Consider the following 20,894-nt stretch of genomic DNA (forward strand, 5'->3'; position numbering starts at 1 on the left):
TCATAGATAACTAAAGGACAATTTGTGTAATTTAGTCTTTATAAAATTACGTCTTTATAATGCAAAAGTTTTGTACCTTTTTCATTTTATACTAGGAATATTGGATTTTAATAATCTCAACTATTCGCTATTGGCCGCCAACAGTCTCAACTTCAAAAATAATCACTGGCAGTCCCAACTATTAACATATTAGCCTCCAATAGACCCTATACGCGCGTAATAATTTAAGCATAAGTGTAGGTTTTAGTTATTGATCCATTGTGGTTAAAAAGAAATAGAACAGAAATCAGATTGATATAAATCGGTATCGACCTGATTTTCGTTTAGAACAAAACCATAATCAAATACAAACTTCAGGCGAAAACCAATTCGACTCTACCCTACCTTGACCCATTTTATAAAAACCAAACTAGTACAGATCTATTTTGTTTTATTGGTCAGCATGACATTGTTTAGAAACAAAATGCGGGACAACCCTTCAAAAGATAAGTACAACCACAAAATGATGCATCAAATGGTAAATATTACCCATTTTTTAGAGTCGTGGATACTAAGCGTCAACACTGAGCTTGGAAATCCAGAAATCTAGTTGAGCGGCTACGCATTCAGAACCAGTGGAACCATATGAACTAAACTTCTTGATCGAATTTTCTACACCAAGATAGTCATACACTCCGTCATCAAAAACGTTGTTAATGCTTTGTAATTCATCAAGACTCAGGTCCCGAAGCTGACAGTTTTTGGAAACGCACAACGCAACTCCCCTTCCAACTATGTCGTGTGAAGTTCTAAAAGGTATATCCTGCACAACATTATAAATTTGTTATGTATGTATCGAACAACGTGCATTTATGTGTTTATATGTCGTTTTGTTTTTATGTCCAAAATAAATGAAAATTTTAAGCATATATTGAATAAAAAAAAAAAAAGTCAACTTGCCTGGTGAACAAGATAATCTGCAAGTGTAGTGGCATCAAGATGACCAGCTGGTAACGACTTCTGTATTCTATCCTGATTATACGTGATGTTCAGTGCAAACTCAGCCGACACTTCTAACATTCCGATAATCGTTTTAACGCTGTCAGCTATCGGCTCCTTGTCTACCTGTAAATAAACGACAAAACTGTTGTATTCAAGTTTTTCATGATCAAAATGACCTGTTCCGGGTCAATGATTGGTATCCCCCATCAAAAGCACGATGTTCATATGATAAGACTCGATCAATGTTAGAATACAAATGAACCAAAAACATATCAAGGAATAAAAAGATGGGTTAATTAAAAACCATATTAATTTACTTTTAAGTATTAAGCATAATTACAATTTACAACCGTAAAAGCCCTATTTGTAATAGAAAAAATCGTAATCCAGGATCTCGTTTAAGTTTAAATGGCCTTGAGTTCAAGTTTAATGTCATGGACCTCGTTTAAGTTTAAGTTTGTACAGTGCCAACTGAAGTTCAATGCCAAGTGATTTTTATTCTAGTTAATCTTGATAAGAAAATGAATATTATTTTTTTAATATCAAATGTACTACTACTAACTAGTTTTTGTAGTGTACATACACCACGTTTCCCTGTTTGTAGAGTTATGATGTAGGTGGTACTGCTAGCATTGTTTGCTGAAACTACATGTTTTTTTTTTCTCATTTTCCGTCATTGATAAAATACTTATTTAAACACCAAAATATAGATTATTATTATTGTAAATATTATTGTTTTTGGTATCACAATTAGTAAAAATGATATTGAAAGTGTATAGTACCTGAAGACCATGGTTGTGAGCAAGTTGAAGTTTAATCAGGTCTCCTACAACTCTAGCGGACTTTCCACGAACAAGTTCCATAGGGTCGGGATTTTTCTTCTGAGGCATTATACTGCTACCGGTTGAAACCGAATCACTAGGCGTAATGAACCCGAATTCCTCCGATGCCCACAACACCCATTCTTCACCGAGACGAGAAAGATGTATGGCTGTGATGGAATTAGCAGAAGCAAATTCCAAAACAAATGCAAGATCCGAAACAACCGCTGCCATGCTGTTTTTAACACAAATCTCAGCAAAAAGAAATTATAATGACAGGTAACAAGATTTTGAGTTATACCTGTTCTTCATTACATTTAGCCTAGCTCTGCAATCTTGTAGACGCTCTGCGTCACGTTCAAGCTACACCACAATAATTTGACTAAGTTAGTTTTCTAAAAACATAAACTTGGTATAATATATTAATAGCATATATACCCAACAAAAAAATTATAATATCAAATATAGCCATTTCCAATTTTATGACATTTATACCATTTCATTTCCTTAAAACTTGCATATGAGGATATGAGAGTTTAGAGTGTAAGGAGATAGAGAAGCCAGGGTACATATAAATTTTAATTGTTTGAATGGGTATATTTAATATTAGTTCTTTTGTCACTAGAGGTGGCAAACCTGACCCAAAGACAAATATATGGGCTTGTTTGGACATTAACCGGTTTGTCTCTAATTACATCAGTTAGTTTACCTTAATGTTAAGATATACAATTGTGTTTTGGATAGTTTGTTGGATGAGAACAGGTTTAGTATGATATCCTGTTTATGGAAATATGAAGAGATGGGTTGGAGCAGGATAAGTATACGTATAACATTTTGTTGAAAGCGTTGTGTAAAAACAGACGGATTGAAGGCGCACGCAAGGTGTCTAAGAGAGGGTGTTTGCCTGATGAAGTTAGTTACACTTACACGACAGTTGTTTGTTCCATGTGTGGTATTGGGATGGTGAAGGATGCGAATGAGCTTGTTGTAAGTGTTGTGGGGGTGTTTCCGATGGTTTCGGTGTATAGCGTTTCAGTTGATGGAAAAGATTGGAGTTGAATTGAATGTGATTACGTTTATAATGATCATTAACACCCTCTCGGGTCTTGGCCAAGATGTTGTTGAGAAACTGCAAACCAAATGTGTTTGCTTTCACTTCTTTGATAAAGGGTGGGTTTTTGTGCGAAAGGGAAAATGGAAGACGCGTCTAAAGCTTACAACAGGGTTTTCAAAAGTCAACGACTTTAAGGCCGCTTGAGATGGAACAAAGTGGAATCAGGCTTAATTCGACCACGTACAACAGGATTATTAACATGTACTGTTGAAACAATGTGGTAAATGAAGGTTTAAGGTTTAAAATGGAACTGTGTTAGGCTATAAACCAAACATTCATTTTATGCAACTTTGAAAATCTCAGTTTAGAATTCCAAGCTCTGTTTTTAATTACCAATCATAATCAGGATTCATGATGCATGTGTTTATATATGATAATTAGGGGTGCAAACGAGCTGAGCGGCTCGCGAGCTACTCAAGATCGCCTCGAGAAAAAGCTCGAAACGAGCCGAGCCTTATCGAGCCCGAGCCGAGCTTGAGCCTCAAAACAAAGCTCGTTTGTTTATCGATCCCGAGCTCGAGCCTCACATGTGAAGCTCGTTAGGCTCGTCGAGCCTTATCGAGCCTTAGTGTAAACGAGCCGAGTCGAGCCGAGCTTATTTAAACTTGTTTGCAAGCCGACCTCGAACCTAAAATAAGCTTATTTAGTAAACGAGCCCGAGCTTTACTTATCGAGCTCGCAAGCCTAAAAAATCTATTATTTATATTATTTTTATTTAATATACTAAATAATAGATAATAAACGAGCCGAGCCCGAGCCGAGCTCGAGCTTGATAAAATACAAACGAGCCAAGCTCGAGCTTGATAAAATACAAACGAGCCGAGCTCGAGCTTTGAAAACAAAGCTCGAATCGAGCCGAGCCGAGCTCTCATAAGTTAATTGAGCTCGAGCTCGAGCCTGGCCGAGCTGGGGCTCGGCTCGGCTCATTTGCACCTCTAATGATAATGACATAATTACCATACATTTAAAGCTAATTTTCATTAGCTTACATGCATTTTACCATAAAGATATGTTACTATAATGCATTTGATCATATATGTTTTCCCATAATGTTTCTTTTTTTTATTTATTTTGTTTATTTTTTTACTTTTTTTAATTTTATATTATTTTTAATTTTTATATTTTTATTATTAATTTATTTTTACTTCAGCGAGGCGCGCTGAAAAGAAAAACCGCAGAAAAAGAGCATTTTTTTTGGTGGTGGTGGTGGTGGGGGGGGGTGGGGGGGGTGTTAAGAGTGAGGCGTGCCTCTTGTACCTAGGGTGTTTTTTGGCTTGTACATGTAGATAATATCATATAAAAACCTTATTCATAGCTATATTTTAGGTAGGGGAAGCTAAAAATATATAGGATATATAAAAAAATTATATGATCGTCTTGCACCTCAGGTACGAAAAGCCCACCGCTTTTGCGCTTTGTGCCTTGGTTTTAGACCTCATCGCGTTTGTGCGCTTCGAGCTTTTTAAAACCGAGGCTGTGTTAATGCATATTCTAACCTGTTCAACATATGCTAGAAGATGATGTTGAAGAAGAACCGGTTGTGCCCTCTGCAAATGTGTGTAACCAGGAACAATCACTCCAGTATTCTTCTTAGCAAGCTTCACCAATGCAACCTTCACACCACAAAGTATACCAGCAAAAGCTATTACATATATCATACCTGCTTGGTACATGGGCCATTTCATGTTCGTTCATTTAACTTTAACCCAACACGAACATATAATTGAACACGTTTTTTTGTTCATGTTTGTTTATTAACAAAACGGGCATGTTCGTGTTCGTTTATGTTCGTTCGTTTAAAACCTAAACAAACAGTTCACGAACATAAACAAACAAATTTAAAGGAACATCATTTTTAACAAACAATAAACAACACAAATGAACATAACTGAACATACATAAATGAACACAAATGAACATAATTGACTAAACATAAACGATCATAAAGAAATTTTTTTATATAAATTAGTGATTAGTTGCAATAAAGTCCATTGAAAACTCAATTTTATTACTAGAAAGCCCAATTACCAATTAGTTATATTTATATTAGTTAGAAAGTTCCTTTTATTTTTAATATTCATATAAATATAACTACTTATGTATTTAAATGAAAAGAACATAAACAAATGTAAATGAACGAACATAAACGGATGTTCACGAACATAAATGAACGAACAAAAGCATGTTCGTGTTCGTTCATTTAATTAAAAGAACAAAAAATTATGTTCATGTTTGTTCGTTAATTAATTAAATAAACGAACATAAATGAACTTCCCGCCGATGTAGTTCACGAACTATTCATGAACGTTCGGTCCGTTTACATGCCTATTTGTACATGTGAATCAACAACACAGTTTATCGTGTATGTATTCCCTAACAAGAATACCCCCCCCCCCCCAACCGTTTTCATTTCCAAATGATGTTAAAAGCTACAGTTATCAACATACGAAGAATGGAGTTTTCGTGAAAAAGAAAACATGAAAGTGAATAGACTCATAGAGACACAAGAATTATCAGTGATTAGGAAAGTGATAAAACCTGGAGATGTTTAACATGCGAAAATATTGTATCAATAGCGTCACAACACCACACGTGAAAGTCAGTAGAAGGTTGACCATTTTGACTTCTAGCTGTGAGAAGATTCTTTGCAGGTTCTTCGGTTTGAATCCACACATACTCTCCACTTTCGATCTGTTTCTCTATCTGATCTAGACCTTTTAGAATACTGTCACTGTCCACAAGCGAACCAGAGGCAAGATGACCAGATGGTAACACCTTCTGTATTTTATCATGATTATAGGTGATGTTCTGTGCAAAGTCTGCTGACGTTTCTAGCATTCCGATAATTGTTTTCACACTGTCAAATACAGGTTCTTTGTCTTCCTGCAATGAACCAGAAAACAGTTACATCCGCATTCACATCCACTGATTATTTAATTAAATAACTAAATTCACAAAATCAAATTGTAATTGTTTGCGGTTGTAATAATTAAAAAAATCAGCTGCTTAAGTGTAGATACTAATTATTTAAGCAACTAATAATTCATAAAAAGACCTAAAAGGACACCCTTATATATTTAAAGGTATCTGAATTTACCATGCGGCTGGCTGCTTATTTTCTATCAATTATAATACTAATTTATTTTTATTTATAAAAAGTTATCTTTAATTCTTGAAATTATCTTTCTTTTCCATGATATATTTTTTTCTAACAGAAATGCAGATGAAAAGTATGTAAAAAGTATAAAAAGAGGAAGAAATATAAAATAAGTACTTAAGGTTTTTATCAAATAGTAAGCGTTGTTGGAGCTGATACGAAACTCATCAACAAAAAAATTAATCAAACACCACAAACTGGTTATTGTGACTTAATATAGCAATAATATTATAATATGCATAATACCTGCAGGTCACGGTTGTAAGTAAGTGGAAGCCCCTTACATAAAACTTGAAGTGTGACCAAATCTCCTACAACCCTAGCCGACTTCCCGCCAACAGCTTCCATACTAAACCCAGATTCCTCCGATGCCCAAAATCCCCATTCTTCACCAAGCCACGAAAGATGCAACGCCAATATGGCATTGCCAGAAAGAAGTTCCAATATAAAATCACGGTCCGAAACCGCATCCATGCTGTTTTGATAAATTAAAAAAAGTCAGTGATTATTCAACCACAAAACAAAAGTAATTATGGCATACATATGAACCCGCACATGGCCTGAATATTCGTGGGTTGACCCGAACACGACCCTGTTCAACCCGAATATTTTTAGTTTTTAAAATTTTTCCGCAAGTTATTACATTTAAATTATAAATTCTTATGTCAATTTCTCTTTTTGACTTATAATTATGGCATAATACACACGCAATTTAATTTATGACCTATAAATGGGTTAAATGGGTCAACCCGAAAACCCAGCCGGGCTGACCCAAACCTGACCCGTTTAGCTAAACGGGGTCACAGGTTCAACCTGATACTGACCCGAATGAAACCTAAACCTGCAAATTTCGTGTTAGGTTTGTGTCGTGTTTTCAGGTCGAATTCACACCACTAAATATAAGGTTATGACAGTTTAAGGATGAACGTGTTATACCTGTTCCTCATTGGAGCAGTAAAGCCGAGAGCATCAGAAGTCATGAACCTATCTATGGGCAGGCCAGTGCCAGCCAACGCGCAGGCACCTAAAGGACAGAAATTCAGTCTAGCTCTGCAATCTAGCAGACGCTTAGCATCAAGTTCAAGCTACACAAAATTAACTTCGGTTATGTTTTCTGCAGATATATCTACTTTCTTTTTCTCATGGTTAATATAATTATCAATATTCAAACCTGTTCGACATAAGCAAGGATATGATGGTGCAGAAAAACCGGTTCTGCACTCTGCAAATGCGTAAAACCAGGAACAATCACGCCAATATTCTTCTTAGCCAGCCTCACCAAAGCAATCTACAAACCACAAAAAGCTACCGTTACGTAAATATGAGCTGGTAACCTAACTTCAGAAGCGCGCATCGGTTAAAGTAGCCAACCTGAAGCTGTTTAACATGTGAAACGATTGTATCAATACCATCACGACACCACAACCGAAAGTCCGTCGAAACTTGATCGTTACGACTCCTAGCTGTATGAAGCTTCTTAGCGGGCTCTCCAATCAAATCAGTAAGGGTAGCTTCGATGTTCATGTGTACATCTTCTCTATCGGTCCTCCATACGAACTCTCCCCTTTCAATTTGTTGCTCTATCTGATTCAAACCTTCGATGATGCTATCCCTATCGCTCAAACTCATCAAACCCTAACCAAACGCATTCAATTAACAATTAACATAACAAGTACAAATTCGAAAACAGAAGTTCAACATCATCTGAAACCAACATTTCAATCATGAAATTAAACTCAACGTTGGATAAACTCATAAACGTTAACAATTTAAGATACAACTCAAAGTCTACATAGTCAAGAGAACAATTCGCCATATCATATATTTAAAGTCCAGAGAACAATTCGCTCATATATCTTGCAATAACTGAACAAACAAAAGTAATAGACACTTCAAAGAGTAAAAGCACACAACTTCACCACATCAAATATACAAATTATGAACTCCAAATCAAGAGTCAAAGCACCATCTAATCAATCTTGTCCTCAGTTATATCAAAACTCATCAACAACCCATCTAAAAGTTAAAACTCACCGCCTTCAAGTCACAAATTCACATAAAAAAGATGTACTCTAATTCCGGAAAAAAGCGAAAAACCTGAGTTTTACTAAAATTTGGCTATAAAGAAATAGCTTCACAATTGCTGGCCTGTAATTTTCTAAACTAGATTCTAAGCATCCATAATTTTTCTTACTTAGGAATTAGCTATTGTTAGAAATCGTTGTTTTCTGCAGTCACCAGGTGATATTAAATAGTTGACCACCATAAGTCAATAATATTGTAGAGGGACCTTTAATGCAGCACAACTGTGCGAACCCATATTGCGCGTGTACATAATGCTTTAACTATGTAAAAGTGCATTATGCGGTACTTGTAGTTCTCTACTAAAATGGTTTTGTATTCAACATTTCAATGTGTGTGTGTAATGTGTGTATGTGATATATGTATGTATATATATTTGAAATCTGTTAATGAAATAGAAGTCTAGATGCAGCAAACTGGTAGGTGTGTCATATACTAATATGTAATGAGGATTTGCTTATACAATCAGTTTATTTAGTGTTCATATATTTTTGTCCCACAAAACTTCAAATGCTCATCTTTGTAAACCAGATGTATCTAAAACAAGTGATAACATGTCCATGTATCTAAAAGACAATACAATTTCTTGACAAATTGTTAGGTAAGTCACTTTGAGATGAAGGCAATTTGCAATATTCATGAACATGTTTACACATATATATATTTCTTTGTGTTTAAAGGACCTACTCTGTTTTATTGTTAGTTTCACACATAGCAACTGAAGTCCACCGGACAGCCTTGTCAAAATCTTACCTCTTACAAGATAATAAGATATATAACACAAAGTCTTGAGTAGGCATTTTTATTAACAAAGGTTTAAATCATCCACGCATATCCACGTATGGGAGCAAGTATAACGATTTACAGGGCCGACTCCAGTGCAATCCAAATAAAGCACCAGCCTAGGGCCACTATCTTTAATGGGCCACCAAAATGTTATGCCAAAGGAGAATGACTTAACAATGAGTTTATTTATTTACTTGGATGTTCTTATTTATAAACTTGCTACTCATATTGCTTTAATTTGTATGATTGCTAAATTATTAAATTCATTTATTAATCTTCATTATTTGTACTTTATTTGCATAGAATAAAAACTACCTAATTTATAAATTGATTAGCTCCTTACAAATAATTTTCATGTAAAATAGAAATCGAAAGTACTACTTTCAGACCAAATTCTTTGTTGACAAAGGGCCCTCAATTCTTACTTCGCTTTGGGTCTCTAAAATGGTTGAGCCGGTCCTGACGATTTGTCGGAGATGAAGAGAGACGGCAATTTTGTGTGCAATCTTGTGAGAGATTTTGAAATAATAAAACTATGTAAAACTGAACCGTGTATTTGTGTGAAACCAAAGTGCCTAAAAACTGGAGACTAAAACAGTTCTGCATGAACTTTAACAATCCAACACAACCTAGTTCTAAATCCAATCAACAAAAATCAATTCAGACGCGGAAACAAACATAAATCATCGAATATCATCGTATATCAATTATCATAACCTAATAGAAATTAATGAAATAAACAGCACATGGTAGAGTAAACAACCTCAAAAAAACGCCCAAAGTCAGCCTAGAAACAACCACATATTCCAAAACACAAGTTCAAAATCATCCGATTCCTACATTCCAATCATGAAATCAAAAGTTCAAAGCTAAATAACCTCACAAACTCATCAAACCCTAACCAAACACATGCAATTAACAATTCACATAACACAAGTTCAAAATAAACCTACATTTCAATCACAAAAGCTAAACAAACTCAAAACCAATACCTGTTTCGCAAGCATTGAAGCATGAGCACGGCTACCACTAATATCCTGTTTATAAAGCGCTTTATCGAACGAAATCGACTCCGTAAACCTCTCAACAGCGTCCGTAACTCCTTCCTCGAAGCGTCCTCCCCATAGCTTCGCCTCCTTCGCCGGAGCTGCCATGTGCGGCTGTTGCAGAGCGCTGCAGGTTACCGCCGCCGCCGGATTTCGGTTGGTTTGAGAAGCTAATGCACACCGGAAAGCTTGAAGACGGTTATGGTGATTGAATGGGTTTAAATTAGGGTTTTGAGTGGAAACCAGAGCGGCTGGTGACGATGGTGACTGTGTAAAGGTGAACAGAATTGATTCCATGCTGTTGAGTGCGTTTAGACTAAAAATTTTTAAAATTAAAAGTTTTTATGAGAATAAATAGGGTAGCATTTGATATTTTTGAACGCCATCAATCCTCTACTTCATCACGGTCAGAGTTGAATGCATACTCGAGCTATGAGCGTCAGAAAAACCTGTCTGTCCGAAGACTCACTGCGGTAAAATCCAAAGGAATTAATGCATACTCGAGCCACCAGCGTCAGGAAAACATGTCCGCCCGAAGACTCACTACGGTAAAATCCGAAGGAAAACATGTCCGCCCGAAGACTCACTACGGTAAAATCCGATTCGGCTCGGTTTCGAACTGGCGACATCCAGTGAGACCTAGTTCTAACTTTCATTGCCACCATTAATGTCCTATAAAGTGATGCTAGTGGGAGTTGAACTTGGGACTTCAACGAGAGAAACCAAATGACTAACCACTAAACCAACTTTTCAAATATAATCGATTGAATTTAGTTATATGAGAAAAGACTTTTATTAACCCAAAGTGTAGGCAGCAAGAAGCTTAACACCAAATACAACAGCAGTACATCAATTGTAGATATGTTCTTATGATTTTGAGTTTTTTTTAAATAATTATTTGTTTGGCAAATTACATAAGGATAGCAGGTAGACGAGCAACAAACTGCGCCATCATCCTCTTCTGATCGGATGTTATTTGGTGAAAAACTGTATGTTTGGGTTATAGATTGTAGTATTGTACCACTCGGTTCTGTCGTTTGTAAATTGAGTAACTCGGTTCGATTCGAATTTAAAGATTCGAGCGAAATATTTGTACTCAAACTCGGTTTGGTTTAAAACCGAGCAGTTGGGTTTGGATTGGTTTCACTGGATGTTTGTACAATTTAAATGAATAAAACTCGAAAAATCCGTGTTACAAAAGTCGAGCAAATTAGACTAGGGTTAGAAAGAGTGAAAGACAAATCACAAACTCAGAACAAATTTTTCTTGACTAGGGCTGTTGACTTTAAATTTTTTTTTTGGGCTACATTTGTTTTTTTTTTCCGGTTCCGAGTGAATGGTGAGCGTTTTGAACGACCCTAATTGCGATAACCATGTGAGTTTTTTTCTGAGCGGTATGTAGGAAAGTTGTCCTTTTTCTTGAGTTGAGTCTCATGGTGAACAAATAAATAGATTTAGGAATATGATTAAAGGGCGTGTAAGTTAGCTGGTAAAAGAAAAAAGAAAAAGATAACAAGTATGAGACTCTATGTTGATATTCTTCAACTACGAGTTTGGTGGAATCGGTGTCATGGTATTTATATGTCACAATGGTTTTGACCAAGGACGTTTAAAGGCCTACGACCTGTGTTCACATAGTTAAAAGCCAAATCATCAACGGCGTCATTTAATCCCATCAACTTTGTTGTTTCACTTATCAAATATTATACGTAGGTTTAACATCAAAAGTACGACCCATATTCAATTCCTTCAATTCTATTGTTTCACTTATCCGATATGATACGTAAATTTAACATCAAAGGTAGATAAAGAAACTCTTATCAAATAAACGTTAGTGAGGGATGCCCCCTTGACAAATGAAGATTGAATGTTTCTTTACAAATGTATTCCAAAAAGGTTACCGTATCCAGTGTACGTATCCAGTCTTCGAATATAGTCAAAGAAATGTTCCATTTCGAGTTGTATGATATATGTTCTATTAGTGATTGATTTATTTTCAAGATTCTCGATGCCAAACTTCTTTTAAGGTTTCTTTATATCTATTATTTATAGCAGGAAAGTTTTCCATCTCCTAAAGTGGCAAAAAAAGTATGTCTATAAAGTGAAATAGAGTTGTGCATCAATTCTATAAACATAGTGACATTGCAACCGAACGTTAGTGAAAATGTATTTCTTGAAGATTTTTTAAGTTTATTGTGCGATTAAAACCAAACCTATAATTAAAATATTAGAGGGTGGAGATTAATCGACTTTTTTTTGGAAACTACTAAAAATAGATGCCCATGTTTTATGTAGGTATGTAAACGAGTCGAATAAATATAAACATGGCATGTTCATATTCATTAGTTTAACTTTAACCAAAATAAATGATCTAACACGAACAATTAGAAGAACGATATTTTCCTGTTCGTATGTGTTCGTTAAAAATATGAATATGTTCATATTTGTTTATGTTTGTTCGTTAATAGTATCAACGGACGGTTCATGAACACAAACGAACATGTTTGTTCGTTAGTTTTGAGTTGTTTGCTTTGTCATCTTCAAATAAGTGAAGATTGTTAGGTGTTGTTTGTTTTTTCAGATGTAAAATGTTTGTAGTCTGCGGACCACATCTGCAGGCATCTGCAAGAGAAGATTTGGACCAAATGTCTGCAGTCTGCAAGAAGAAGAGGGTTTGTTTTTTTCCTTCAAAAACTTCACACACACAACACACACACAACAGTTCTCTCTATGCTCTCTCTCTCTCTACAAACTCTCTCTCTCTCTACAACAACCACCACCACCGCACCACCTCCGCCACCACCACCGCACCACCTCCGCCTCCACCTTCGCCACCACCACCGCACCACCTCCGCCACCACACCTCCGCCATCACACCACCGCCTCTCTCTCTCTATGGTCTCTCTCTCTCTCATCGATCTCTCTCTTTCACCGATCTCTCTCTTTCTCACACATATCTCTCTCTCTCTCTACGGTCTCCCCCTAAATTGATGGGTTTGGTGGTGGTGGCGGAGATGTGGTGGCTGAGATGTAGGAGGTGGTGGCGGAGATGTGGTAGCAGGTGGAGGTGGTGTTGGAGGTGGTGTCAGCAGGGGAGGTGGAGGTGATGTGGGAGGAGAGGTGGTGGTGGTGGCAGGGGAGAAGAGGAAGAAGAAGAAGGGTGGGTGTCTGTGTGAATATCTGATCTGATTCATGAAGCTATTAGACATAGCTTTTTTTAAAGCTATTAAAAACTATTTTAAGATCTTTTTTTTAAACAAACAGTCTTCAAGGGCTTATGTCTGCCCGCCCGCAGACATAAGCTCTTTACAGACATTTTAAGCAAAAACAAACAGAACCTTAGTCTTTCTTCTTTTACTCTCTCTCTCTCTCTCTCTCTCTCTCTCTTTCTCTCTCTCTCTCTCTCTCTCTCTCTATATATATATATATATATATATAGGGAGCCGCTAGAATGAGAACCACCTCGAGTTGTAAGAACCGCGAGAACTACACCCCACGGAGTGCCGTTCGCCATGATTTTTTTTTTACAAGTAGATGTGTATATTATAAACACAGCCGTAAAAAATCATGGCGAACGGCGCTCCGTGGGGTGTAGTTTTTTACACCACAAGTTTGGTGAAAAAAAAAAGAAAAAAGAAAAAAAATTAAAAAACACCAAACTTGTGGTGTAAAAAACTACACCCCACGGAGCGCCGTTCGCCATGATTTTTTACGGCTGTGTTTATAATACACACATCTACTTGTAAAAAAAAATCATGGCGAACGGCGCTCCGTGGGGTGTAGTTCTCGCGGTTCTTACAACTCGGGGTGGTTCTCATTCTAGCAGCCCCCATATATATGATTGTAAAAAAGAAAGAAAAAAAGCTATAATTCGAATTAATTTTAATATATCGATTATCTTTTCATTGATACATGGTACTTGACGAAAAAAGTACAAGAATGTAAAAGCTAAACAAGTATAACCAAAACGTACGCACAACATGTTCACTAAGTCAATTATAATCATCTAACGTATAGAATAATCACTAGGCTCGTACTTGATGAAAAAAATACAAGACTTAAAATCTAAACAAGTATAACCAAAACGTAAGACAACATGTTCACTAAGTCGACTTTAATCATGTGTTAGTGAAAGTAAACATGTTTATTATGTGTGTACTTAAAGTTTTATCCATTAGTTGATGACTCAGGATGCCCCTTTCAACTTGTTTTTTTAGAACTGCAATGTTCGCTACGGGACTAAAACGCGTATCACTTGATGAGGCAACACTTTATTACCCTCCTTGATACCACCATGCTACAAACCATTTGATCCTTTGAGAAATAAACTTTCAATAAAAGTAAAGAACATCAAGCTAACTTTGTAAAGATAATGGTTGTGAAATCTAACAAGATTTTCATAGGTACATCAAAGTCTGATTTTGATAGAAAGGTTATAAACATAAAAACGAGTAGAAAATTTTGAAGAACAATATCACAAATTTTTATCCAGACGGGTTATAAGTGTTGAAATAGTTGTTATGAGTTTCATGTGATATGTTATGAGTGACTTGCAAGCAATGTTTTAAAATCCGGTTTTTATAGCGTATCGGATTTGGTTCGAAAACGGTTTAATCAGGTGTATCAGACGGTTCAACCAGGTGTATCGGGCGGTTTAAACGGTTCTACCGGATAATTCAACCGGTACAACCAGCCGGTTTAAACCGATTTTTAAAACATTGCTTGCAAGGATATGCTTTTTATGAAAGCTTTACATTAACGTTCTTCTTGTTAATGACATAACAAAATTTCAATTTTTCAATGAAATGTTCAATTAAATTTTCCTGTTACAACTATACAAAATATAGCAAAAGTTCAAGTTTTCTGTTTCTTTTTTATTCTAAAAGAAATGATAATCTTAAGAGCTAAAGTATAGTAATTTTTGTATAAAATTTTGTCAGGTTGAATATATGTAATTAATTAATAAGTATTTCTAGTTCCGTACAAGTCATGATAAGCTAAAAGATTATATAAATGTTAAACTTGAATTATAATACACCAACAAGAATATTTCTTCACACGAAACTCAAGTTTTCAATCGGGGTGTTTAGGGTTGGCTAATCAATTAATCAGAAACCGACTAATTGGTTTTGTCAATTTAATGTTTTAAACCAAAATCTATGCTAGTTATGTGTTAATTAACAAGTGTTATCATAAAATGAAAAGTTTAAAATTTCTCAAATTGAATCGTAAACTGATAAACACGACTTATCATACTTTTGACACCTAATATAACTATTACGCCTTTATATAAAAATTAATTAAAAAAGTAAATACTCGTCACAAGAATGTAAGCAATGTTTTAAAAGCCGGTTTTTTTACTCATACCGGGTTAGGCTCTGAAATAGTTCAACCGGATTACTAGTTAACACTATAATTCCAGAAAATACAAATCTATCTATACTATATAATAAAAGAAACCTGTTTTGTGACACTTGTCATTCTCTCATTTAATTGATTAAAATTATTAATAATACTAATAATAATAATAATTAATCTAAATTAATACAAATTTTTATTATTAATAATATTTAATCAAATCTAAAATCTAATATAATACTAATTTTATTATCAATAATATTTAAAAAGGTGTATACGGACTTATTTTCATAGTTAAAATTCATTATATTTAATTCGTGTATTTTATAGTCTCCAAACTCAGATTTTACAATTCAACTTGGTTCTAATTCTAATTTAAGCAAATTCATATTTTTGATATATTATTATCCTTTTTTTACAAGACTGAACTATAATTTATAGACATTAGGCTATCACAGATAAAGAAATGTTACACATATAAAGTTCTAAAATAGTTGGGATATCAATTAATTAAACAAAGAGATTGTAAATAAAAAACCTTATAATCGTAACATTATTATTATTAGAGTAAGGCTATTGTAAAAATGAGCTTAACATATTAAACATGAGAAAAGAAGTGAAGGCTATTGTCAAGCACGTATTTTAGTGCAGAATCTAAATATACATGGGAGGTTTTGATGGTGTGCGGGGAGGATCTCCGCACAAGGCCCGCGATTTCGAGAGGCATGTGATTTAAAAAAAATATATCCGATACGTATATGTTATTTTTTTTAAATAGTAAACACATACCACTTCCAATATAGGCCCATTTACAAAAAAAAATTTATGGTTTAGAATTTAGCTCACTTGGAATTAGGTTTATTTAACCCAATACTAATTTGATTTTTTTTAAATAATAACAAAACTTAACGGAAGGGCACATTTTTCAAGCTCGAACAGTGTATGTGAATTCTCAGAGACGCATTTGTAAATATAAATCCGTTAGTTTTTTTAAATATATATATTTTTTATTATTTGGTATATAAAATCATATTTATTCAACCCATGTAATACACGGGGGTTTTTAAAAATATAATTTTTTTTATTATTTGGTAAACAATATTACATTTATTCAACCCGCGTACTACAATGGTTTTAAAAATATATTTTTTTATTATTTGATATATAATATTTCATTTATTCAACCATACAATACATATGTTCTTATAGATATAACTTATTTTATTATTTAATATATAAAATTACATTTCTTCAACCCGTGCAATAAAGAAGGCTTTTAAAAAGATAATGTTTTATTATTTGGTATATAAAATTCATTTATTCAACCCGTGTAATACACGGGGTTATAACCTAGTTAATCTAAAAAAGCAATCCAATCTCAATTAAGATTTATATAACTGATTATAGTTTTATCTAAAAACAATTATTTTCTTGTAAAATGTTATGCCTTTTTTAAGAGCATTTTTATTCCTTATAAATAATATTACATTGAACGATGTGAGTAGTAGTTTCAATAGCGATGAAATGTTGTAATGAAAGGCACTAGGTTTTACCAACAATGAAACGTCGGTATTACCTTAATATCGTATTTTATTATAATTAAAAAATCAAAATTTTAAGATAATGCAAACCGGTTCAATGGTTTGAACCGGTAGAACCAGATTTATCGACGGTACATAAGACATACCGTATTTGAGTTTTACCGGTCTGTATGGTACCAGGCACGTGTCTAGTATCCGATTTAACCGGTATAACCGGCCGGCTCATACCGGTATTTAAACATTGAATGTAAGGGCATGTTTGGCTAAGCTTTTTGAAACAACTTATTGACTTATTGGCTTTTTGAAAAAATCAGTATGGGGTGACTTATTGACTTGTTCCCCTCACATACACCCTCATTGCCAAACATCATTTTAGAGCTTATGACTTTTCCAAAAAACCAATAAGTCAATAAGTTGTTTCAAAAAGCTTAGCCAAACATGCCCTAAGTACAGTGGCAGACCCAGGATTTTTTTCCAATGGGGTCCATTTTTTCGGTGTTCAAAATTTCCATAACAAAACTTTAAAATTTTCGGGTTGATCCTCGTTTGGGCCGGGGTCAAAGCGAGGTTTGAACTAGATTTTAAAAAACAACAAGAAAAAGGGGCTATACAAGGATTGAACCCATGACCTCTTGTTGGTAAACAAAGGGATTTACCACTACACCAGCTTTCCTTTTTATTCTATGATGTCCACCTAATTGCATTTATGAGGTCCTTTTACAATTTAATATATCGAATCTACTAATTTTTTAAAAACATTGGGGTCCGGGGACCCAGACCCACTTTATGTGGGTCCGCCCCTGCAAAAGATGGATGGAAAGTTTATGAGGGACAATTTACGGAACATATTACATACCCCTGTGTCAGCCGTAACTCGATGATCACCACCGACATAAACCGATTGTGGTTCCTCAACTCGAGCGCCACCTGGAAAGTCAGAGAGAAGAGGCTCTGCGTATTTCAACAGTTGCTCGTGTTCAACACCCGATGCAGCAAGTACAATCCGAGGAGCAGTATAGTTTTCCTACAAATTCCCAACATGATCAGCTTTACGGAATAATAATTATCCACGCCTAATGGCTAAGTAACTACTAAACTCGTTGTTGATTTTTTTTTGAACGGCCAACAAAATTTTATTAATCAACTAGCAAGTCGCTAGACGCCAAATTTACATAACAAAAACACCAAACATACTAATAGAGACCACCAGACACTACACTACATGGTTATGTTAAAACTTCGCCAATCATTCCATGACCAATTCGATGCTCCCGAGCGATTCTTGATCCAGTGATACGCCATCGATTTAGACTCTTCAACAACCTGCGTAATATTGGGAGTTGCCTGGCCGAATAAGATTTCATTCCGCATCCTCCAAATACACCAAGTAACTACCTGAGCGATCGCATTAAGAACCATTCTTTTCATCTTGGATCCGTTTAGGAATACATGTGCTTCCAGGATATCCTTCAGGCTGAATGCAAACGTAAGAGGAGTTTTGCACCACTGCGAAATAATAAGCCATACCGACTGAGTAAACTGGCATGAAACGAATAGGTGTTCGCAGGTTTCTTCGTAATCTCAACAAAACAAACATCGATTATCTGCAATGTAGACATTTCTTGCAGCCAGTGCAACCCGGGTAGGAAGTCGTTCCGATATAGCCCGCCATGAAACAACCCCCACTTTTTTCGGAACTAATTTATTCCAATAGAACAGATAGTCCGGAACTGATCTTGATACCGTCGCTGAAATTTTTTAATGTTGGCCACAGAAAAAATTTCTGACTTATCATACTTCCATACCCATACATTAGTCCCATTACCACCAATAAATTCACATAAAAGGAGCGACAACTCTAACAACTCCTCTTGTTCACTAACTGATGTTACAGGACGGATCCACCTCCATGAAAGGTTCACCGTATTCTCCCCCCATGAGACCCGATTCGAAACGCAGCAAGACTTATCTATTTCAAGAGCAAATAATACCGGGAACTTGACATATAAAGGCTGCTCACTGATCCAAATATCCAGCCAGAAGGCTGCTTTCGAACAACATCCCACCCGACACCAAATTGCATCAATGAGATTAACCCCAATCTGATTAAGATGAGTATTAATCCCGATGATTTGCTTCCAGGGGCCTGGTATTGACATCTTTGCTGGGATTGGAGCCCATGATATATTGTTACGGTGAATCGCCCAAATCACTCTTCTCCATAGACCGTCTTTGTCCATTTTGAATCTCCACCACCATTTTGAGAGCATCGCTAAATTAGCATCTCGGAGGGAACCAAATCCTAATCCACCGTATTCCATAGGAGCAGTTACCTTTTCCCATGCCATCCAACTCATACGAGAGTTTTCATCCAAACCGCCCCAAAAAAAGACTCTCCTCAACCTCTCCAAGATATCTAAGACTTTAGCCGGAGCTTTATACAAGGAAAAAAATAGGTTGGCAATGCGTTCAAAACCGACTTTAACATAGTAATTCTACCCCTATATGAAAGATTCTTTGCTTTCCATAGTGACAACCGATTCTTGAATATATCAATAACCGGCTTCCAGTTACGAGTAAGGTTCATGTTTGCTCCTACCACCAAGCCTGGGTGCTTAAAGGGAAATGAACCCTTTTTACATCCCAAAACGTTTGCCATAAGATGAGCCTCTGCATCGTTCACCCCAACTCCATACACTGAACATTTAGATAAATTAACTTTCAAACCTGAGACTAAGTGAAAACATCTTAGGATCCTTCGCAGATTAAGGGCGTTTTCTCCCGACCATTCATCAAGAAACACGACGTCATCCGCGTAGATAAGATGAGAGAGAACCGGACCATTGTTTGTACATCGTATGCCTTTGAAAATACCTTCCGACACAACCTTTTTTATAATCCCAGAAAGCGCCTCCATGGCAATGACAAACAAAAAGGGAGACAAAGGATCTCCCTGCCGCAACCCTCGTGTACACTCAAATTCCATAGTGGGTGAACCATTCACAAGTACCGAAGCTCTAGACGAGACAAGAGTTGCCATAATCCAGTCCCTCCATAGCACCGGAAAATTCATTTGAGTCATAACCGACTCTAAAAATTTCCAGTTGAGGGAACCATAGGCTTTATTAATATCAATCTTAAATACCATACCTGGTCTTTTTGCTCTCTTCATCCAAGCGATAACTTCGTTTAGAATAAGGGGGCCATCTGAAATATTTCTCCCGGCCAGAAAGGCAGTCTGTTCCTCCGACACAAGCTTCCCGACAACTTTTTTAAGCCTATTTACCAGAACTTTAGAGATAGCTTTGTTAACCACTCCAATTAAACTAATTGGACGAAAATTGGACGGAGAAATTGGGTCATTAATTTTAGGAATCAAGGCGATGAACGAAGACGAACAACATCTACTAATAGACCCCTTTGAATGAAATTCCTGAAAAACCTTGAGAAAATCGCCTTGAAAGAGATCCCAGTTATTTTTAATGAATTTGAAGTTAAAGCCATCCGGGCCAGGAGCCCGATCACCAACACAACCCCAAATCGCATCCTTAATTTCCGAAAGAGAGAAAGGCTCAATAAGGGAATTAGCTTCATCCGCTGACAATGATACTAAATTTTGACACGTTATGGAAGGCCGAGAAGCCATCGGTTCTGTAAATTGATTAGCAAAAAATTCGAAGAATGTTTCTTTCACAACCACCGGGTCTGAACTTCATACCCCATTCACCATTATGCCATTAATACGATTATTACTAATATTAGCTTTGATGGCGTTATGATAGAAAGCAGAATTCTCGACACCTTCGATGGCCCACCTCGATCGGGATTTTTGTTTGGCATCCATTTGATTCCTGCGATCCGAATCCATGATGAAATTGATACATTCCGCCCTTTCATCCAGCTCCCTATCCTCCAACAACCTCGACTTCGCTAATCTTTCCAACTGATGGATCCGATTTTTCTTGACTAGATACACCACATTAGATTTATTTCTTTCCACTTTGAGCC

At 35.8% G+C, this 20,894-nt stretch overlaps 2 protein-coding genes across 2 annotated transcripts; both read right to left on the reverse strand.

Annotated features, from left to right (window-relative positions):
* Window positions 1-264: 264 nt before the first annotated feature.
* Window positions 265-10,310, reverse strand: LOC110912048 (argininosuccinate lyase, chloroplastic). Its single transcript, XM_022156718.2, has 11 exons — window positions 9,934-10,310; window positions 7,445-7,708; window positions 7,245-7,361; window positions 7,010-7,158; window positions 6,320-6,548; window positions 5,455-5,799; window positions 4,413-4,529; window positions 2,104-2,165; window positions 1,764-2,037; window positions 940-1,104; window positions 265-802 (listed from the first exon to the last, which is right to left on the reverse strand). Exons 1-11 carry the CDS (start codon window positions 10,282-10,284, stop codon window positions 551-553), a joined length of 2,325 nt encoding a protein of 774 aa, XP_022012410.1. The 5' UTR covers window positions 10,285-10,310; the 3' UTR covers window positions 265-550.
* A 2,646-nt stretch (window positions 10,311-12,956) lies between these two features.
* On the reverse strand, window positions 12,957-20,532 carry LOC110913949. Its single transcript, XM_035984397.1, has 5 exons — window positions 19,761-20,532; window positions 19,386-19,583; window positions 18,692-19,320; window positions 17,743-17,910; window positions 12,957-13,172 (listed from the first exon to the last, which is right to left on the reverse strand). Exons 1-5 carry the CDS (start codon window positions 20,530-20,532, stop codon window positions 12,957-12,959), a joined length of 1,983 nt encoding a protein of 660 aa, XP_035840290.1.
* Between the last annotated feature and the right edge of the window lie 362 nt (window positions 20,533-20,894).

This window comes from Helianthus annuus, chromosome 15 (genome assembly GCF_002127325.2).
Source record: "Helianthus annuus cultivar XRQ/B chromosome 15, HanXRQr2.0-SUNRISE, whole genome shotgun sequence".
Taxonomy (NCBI): Eukaryota; Viridiplantae; Streptophyta; class Magnoliopsida; order Asterales; family Asteraceae; genus Helianthus; species Helianthus annuus.

What these genes read in the sequence shown, in the direction of transcription:
- LOC110912048 (XM_022156718.2), bottom strand. Translation starts at nt 10,284, where the DNA reads ATGGAATCAATTCTGTTCACCTTTACACAGTCACCATCGTCACCAGCC. An exon ending in CTTACAACCGTGACCTGCAG is followed by an intron (nt 5,800 to 6,319) that starts GTATTATGCATA and finishes GGTTCATTGCAG; the next exon opens with GAAGACAAAGAACCTGTATT. An exon ending in CAGATTATCTTGTTCACCAG is followed by an intron (nt 803 to 939) that starts GCAAGTTGACTT and finishes AATGTTGTGCAG; the next exon opens with GATATACCTTTTAGAACTTC.
- LOC110913949 (XM_035984397.1), bottom strand. Translation starts at nt 20,532, where the DNA reads ATGGCTTCTCGGCCTTCCATAACGTGTCAAAATTTAGTATCATTGTCA. An exon ending in AAAGAATCTTTCATATAGGG is followed by an intron (nt 19,321 to 19,385) that starts GTAGAATTACTA and finishes CCTTGTATAAAG; the next exon opens with CTCCGGCTAAAGTCTTAGAT. An exon ending in GTAATGGGACTAATGTATGG is followed by an intron (nt 17,911 to 18,691) that starts GTATGGAAGTAT and finishes GGGAATTTGTAG; the next exon opens with GAAAACTATACTGCTCCTCG.